Below are 6,339 nucleotides of genomic sequence, written 5' to 3' on the forward strand. Positions count from 1 at the left end.
AAGTATTCCATAATTTAGGCTGCTATAGCACAAGCTAAGCTGAAAGTGTATGGTTTGTGCTACAATCTCAAACTGACCCCACCCTCCACCCCCCTGGCCAGGCCCGTCCCTGTCAGCACCGTTGGACCGACCGGGGGCCAGCGGAGACGCCTCTACAGCGCCGTCCCGGGACGAGTCTTCGTAGCTACAAGAGCACACTCTGCCCAGGGAGAACGAGAAATCACCTTCAACAAGGGAGACAGGGTCAAAGGTGTGTGTGTGTGTTTTGCATGTCATCATGCTTGGTGTGTGTGTTTTGTGTGTGTGTGTGTGTGTATGTGTGTGTGTGTGTGTGTGTGTGTGTGTGTGTGTGTGTGTGTGTGTGTATGTGTGTGCGTTGAAGCATATATTTTGTCTCCTATGTGAATTCAACATGTCTGTCTGGGTGGGAGTCAGTCTTGGTCTCTCTCTATGATCCCCTTTACACCTGATATTGACATGCATCCTGGATGATCGGATTGTAATCAGATAGACTGAAAACACACAAAATCCAGGTGTAGATTCAGCCAAGATGCATTTAAGATCTGATCACACAAACTACATCAGTAGAGCGCAAATCTCTTCCAACACTGAACAATTCTCCAATTTGCAACGCCCAGGCTTTATCATTTCTCTTCCGGGTTTGACGCTGTTTAGCAGCCAACTTGGAAGTCCCAGATATTGGATTTTCCCCCAGCACATGAATGCAGCATAATAGTTATGGCTAAAAAATGATTGTCTAATGGCGGAAATCCCAGATCCAGATCATTACCAAAATCGAATGATCTGATCGTTGGGTCAAGGGCGATCAGTCCAACAAATTTCATCTAAATCTATGTGTTACTTTCTGAGATGTCTTGCTAATCAACAGACAAACCGACGAGGGTGAATACATAACTTCCCTCCCACTTCATTGGCGGAGGTAACAACATGTACATGCAATGCGTCTCCAATCCTTATGTAATACACTTATGTATCCATATGTACATATGTACTGTACACAAATGGATAGAAACTTTCCAACCAGGAAGCGCACACAAATCAAACAGGCAGGTTGGATGGTAACTATTTGGCAAAAATGAATTGCCAGGATGCTTGTGGATGGGGAACCAGTGAGACAGGTGGTTACTGTTAGTTTTACAGAATGTAAATATCATGAGGAGGTGATGTGCGCTGTAATCTGCATTTTGGAAAGGGAAAGATATAATTCTGATATTGGCCTTTTATAAAAATCTGATATCAGCCAGTCAGTGTTGTCCACCTGTGATATGATGGATATGATGCAGTTTTTATTTATTTATTATATATTTATTGTTAATTTTATTAATATTACACTTGTCATCTATGGGAAGCCCTTAACCTAAACTGATTCTAATATGACAGTTTAATTGCATTACACACAAGCATGCATGAATCTGTTCTCTTCTTCCTCTTCTTCCTGCTCAGTGAGTTAACAGCAACAAATCAGACAGTATTGTGCTTGTGCCATGAAGTAATACGCTGTTTGGGTGTCGCATAACGACAACAATGAATGAGTGAAGAACGAAGTTTGAGAATTTGTGAATTCCCCTGTGGTTGAATAACACGATTTTGTTTGGAGAGTAGCCAGCCAGCACTGAAGTCACAGCCAAGGTGGGCAGATAACAACTGCCTTTGTCCTAACGTCAGACTCAGTTTTCTCTTTTCACTCTCTTTTCTTTAGCGAGAGCCAATCAAACGAGCTTGTTTTGTTTACAAATGTGTCAGCAAATCTAATCCAGCTAAATCATATGCAGACACAGTCCGGATACAAGATGCATGTTAACGGCAGGTGTAAAGTCTCAGAGTCAGATCGGTACCAGGCCAAGTCCAGGGTGTCTTCAGATGCGAGTATGTGAGTTTGCAAAATGGCCACGTCCTAACATGAGTGTAAGGTCCCTATATGTGTTTGTATTCAATGTCTGCAGGTATGAATATGTGTGTGTTTGTGAGTGAGTCTAAGGTGTCACCAGGTATGTATGTCTTGGTGAGTATGTAGGAGGTTTGCATGTCCGTGTGTGTGCCCACATTATTTCTGTCCTGTCCGTATAATGTCGTTGGTGTCTTCTTCTTGTGTGTCTTCATTTCTCATTGGATTCTCGGTGTGTGTTTCGCGCGGGTTCGGGTTCGTGTTTTATTCTGACGTGCTGCTCTCTCCTGCCCCCCCCCAACCCCACCCCACCCCTAGTGCTGAGTGTCGGCGAGGGCGGCTTCTGGGAGGGGACGGTCCGGGGCCGCACCGGCTGGTTCCCCTCCGAGTGCGTGGAGGAAGTGGCGCTTCGGAGCCAAGACAACCGATCGGGTGAGCAGAAACACTCTCTCACACACACACACACACACACACACACACACACACACACATACAGACATACCCAAACACACACAGCAGGCCCGTCCCTCTCTCTTACCTCACATTGGGTTGGAGAAACACATGCAGCATCACTTCTGCTCACCATGCTGAGGCAATAAACCACACCTTTTAGCAGGCAGTTTCACATTTACACTCCTCTGTCTTAATATTCAGCTAGTTGTCAGGGCCGGTGCTGGTTCTGGTGTTACTTCGCCATGCAGTAGTGTAGTAACTTAACAGTATAAGCCTATAAGTTACAGGTTTAGGTATAGGTTGGCTGGGCTGGGTCTTGACTTTGTACAGTAGATCAAATGACTTGTAAGGGAGAAAAGCCCCTATATTACACTATTATAGCAGTAGTAGTACAGTGACAGGACAATGCCTGTATAAACCTGCCGTATAGATTGAGTATAGGCGACACTGCAGCCATGTTGATGTCTCTGTGGTGGTGTGTTTCAGAGAGCCGTGGAGAGCGAGCCAAGAGGCTGTTCCGCCATTACACTGTGGGATCCTACGACAGCTTCGACGCTCCCAGGTAAGAACCGCACCGCTGACCCGCCGTGGACAGTATGGCCGCCGATTTTACCCGGGGAACGCTTGCCACGGCGTGCACCCATGCTCTTTTTCAACTTTCTTATTGATGCAGTTCCACGCATTCACACCTGGGAGCTTCACTGCGGCAGCGGGGGGTTAAGTGCCTTGCTCAAGAGCACAAGGGGGGGGGGGGGGGGGGGGGGGCGTTATTTGTGCATTTTCCCAGTGGAATACTGGAATTCAAACCAGCAACTTTCTGATTACGGCCCCACTTTCCTAATCTGTAGACTCTGTGTTTTTATGATATGATAAGCACACACTGGGAGGGATTGTTTTTGTAAGGTGACATAGGATCCAGTAAAGATGATTCATGTAGTGATTCATACTCTGTGGTGGTACTTTGACTTGAGCGTCTTGATGTGCTGCGAGTGATTCATGCGATAGGATGACGGCATGTGGGGGTTTACCGGCTCGCGTCTCCGGCATTCATTGCTGGAGTCATCCTGAAAGGCAGAGGTCCGCCGGGATGTTTTGACTGGTTGGTTTCATTCCTGGGCAAGCGGACAGATTTTTCGTCATATCGGAATATCAGAGCAAGTTCCTCGCTTTGTGTGACTGTGTTTTGGCTCCTGTGTGCAGAGCCGCGTTGCCAGGCTGCAGTTTTAGGTGGGCTGAGCTCGTCATCGATGGCGAAGGTGATCTCGGACCACTCCGATGACTAATTCTGAGCCCCGCTTTGTATGGTCTGGTGTTATGAAATCAGATCGCCGCATTACTGCCCTTGACAAAGAAACTATCCATTTTGAACAGATGTGTTTAATGTTGCGCCATGCGACTCACAAAAGATCTTAGAATAGCATCTGAGATCTTTTACAGAAGGTTTTAATGTTTTTTGTGACACAGACACAGACGAGTCATCCAGGTGCCGCTAACTTACCAGCATTGCTACTAGTCTGTGTTTAATGTTACTACTTCTGCCAATACTATTACACTCACTACTACAACTATTAAAATTACTAATGCTGTTACTACGATTACTTGTACTATTGCCTGTACTACTACTGCAACTACTATTTTTACAGCTATTACTGCTACAAGTACTGCTACTGCAACTACTGTGGGGGGGGTATCCTAGGATGTGGCAATTCTTAGTATTTCTGGTGATTTTGATACTTGGAGGTGTGAAGTAATCACAGTAAAAAAATGGAATCATATTACTATGCCATTTCCCCACTGTCACCATCTATAAAAACACGCCCCTTAGTCAGATTTTGCTCCAGTGTCTATGTAGACACTGGACTGTCTGAAATCGACCAATCAGCGCTAAGAGGAGGGCGGGCCTTCCAGAATGGCCAGCCAGCCCGGCCAATCAGAGCAGTAGCTCATTAGCATAAGAAGCTGCTTATGTAAAACGACCTATTTTGTTGTAGGTGCGAAACAAACACTGGGAAGTGAATAGCTAAAGCTGTAACTAAACGATTTTTACTGAAAAAAACTTAACAGATGTATTTTATAGACACCAGGTAATTATATAAAATTGCTGAAAAAGCAAATGATACCCCTCCTTTAAACTACTTCAGATACTACTGTAACAACTACTACTCTAATAGTACTGTAACAACTATTACCGCTACTATCACTAATATTACAATTAGAAATACTCATGCTATTACTGCTACTTAAACAATAGCTATACTACTAACAGCTACTACTACAAGTCTGATATTACTATTACTACTTTCACTACTACTGATACTACTACTACATTTTACTACAATATATTGATTACTACAGGACTTTTGGCTGACAAATAAACAGCTTAAGCTCCAATTAATCAAATTTTTGACATCAAGACATTTAAACTCTTGAATTCAACTTTCAAACTGAAGCAAGCACACACATTTTCTAAAGCAAATGTAACCTTTTCTAGTAAATTCTTATAATTTTTCGGTCTGTTGATGACAGACAGGTAACTCTGTAGAAGTGGACATGGGGAACATCATGGCATGCTAACAAACACAAGCACCTGACCATCAATACTAGATCGCCGTTCCTGTTCATAGAGGCTTTCTGGACATGGTTGGCCCTGAGAAAGACTAGATCTGACACTTGGCCTGACCTTCTCTGCCGATGATCTGTTGACACTCGAGCAGTGCAAAGTCTCCTGTATTGACTTTGGAGTGTAACTCCTCCTCATTAACTCGCCGTAATATAATGTCGTTCCCTTTAATGTCACGCATTTGCATCGCGGTGAGAGAGGCCTCGCTTTGAGGCAAACTCATTTCAGTGTCCGGGGCTTGGACTGAGCAAAGAGAGAATTATTTACATAGAAATAAACACATTATGAATCACATGTATTATTTACACACAATCCCCGCCTTCTGCCTCTTTCTCTCTCTCTCTCTCTCCCTCTCTCCCTCTCTCTCTCTCTCACTTTCTCTCTCTTTCTCTCTCATCCCTCATCATTCTGTATCAGCGCTCAACTTGCTCTCCCATGCCTTTCGCTCTTTTTCCCCCACTTTTTTTTCTCTCTTTATGTCTCTCTCTCTCTCTCTCTCTCACTTTCCTTCCACATACCATCATTAATTATTAACACGCTTTCATCAACAGTGACATTTCATGCAAGCGACACACTCAGCCATGCAAACTCTCGCACACGTATGTTCGTACACACACACTAACACACACACATCATGGATAATTAAAGCAGTGTACTGCAACATAGACGGAGCCCATGACTGTTTGTTTGGCCAGGCAGCCATCGCTGACTCAGAGCCGCCCTCACATGGGCCTACTTTCACAGCCTTTATCACTACATGTATTATCTCACCTATTCCTCCTGCGTCTCTCTTTCATCCCTCTATATTTGGCCGCATCTCCTGACCATCTCTCCATCCCTCCCTCGCTTTCTATTCATCACCGTATTGCTAACCCCCCTGTACTTTTTAATTTTCTCTCTATCACCCTCTCTCCCCCGCGGTGTCTCCATCTGGAGGTCAGACAATGAAGGGCACTCTAGAGGGAGAGGAGGATGAAGAGAGGGATGAAGGGAGGGAGCCTTGGATGAGGGAAGAAAGGCATTAGGCGTTTAGGAATAGGCTCGTTGGCGGAAAGAGGCATTCATTGTTTTTTTTTTTGTGGAAGCAACAGGAGGGCCGAGCAGACAGGAAGAAAGATGCCCTCTGCCCTTCTTCTCCCTTCATCCTGTGAATGAACAGTAAGGCTGGACCGATATGGATTTATCAAGGCTGATACCGATGCTGATATTTTTTGATTAAAGCTGCCGATAGCTAATATTTTGTGCTAATATTCAGTATCTTTAAATTTGAACATTTTCATGTTCACAAAATCCAGAAAATTACAAGGATTCAGTATTTTCCCCAGGTTTTTTTTCTTGTCTCGTCTTGTCCTCTGAAACA

At 44.4% G+C, this 6,339-nt stretch overlaps 1 protein-coding gene across 1 annotated transcript in view; it reads left to right on the top strand.

Annotated features, from left to right (window-relative positions):
* The window catches only part of shank1 (SH3 and multiple ankyrin repeat domains 1), a 54,610-nt gene that overhangs the window by 23,773 nt on the left and 24,498 nt on the right, over positions 1–6,339 (top strand). Inside the window, exons 12-14 of the mRNA XM_071895919.2 lie at positions 102–250; positions 2,225–2,338; positions 2,846–2,921. Coding sequence (XP_071752020.2) covers positions 102–250; positions 2,225–2,338; positions 2,846–2,921 — 339 coding nt within the window. The remainder of the gene's footprint in view (positions 1–101; positions 251–2,224; positions 2,339–2,845; positions 2,922–6,339) is intronic.

The sequence above is a fragment of the Centroberyx gerrardi genome, chromosome 7 (assembly GCF_048128805.1).
Source record: "Centroberyx gerrardi isolate f3 chromosome 7, fCenGer3.hap1.cur.20231027, whole genome shotgun sequence".
Classification (NCBI taxonomy): Eukaryota; Metazoa; Chordata; class Actinopteri; order Beryciformes; family Berycidae; genus Centroberyx; species Centroberyx gerrardi.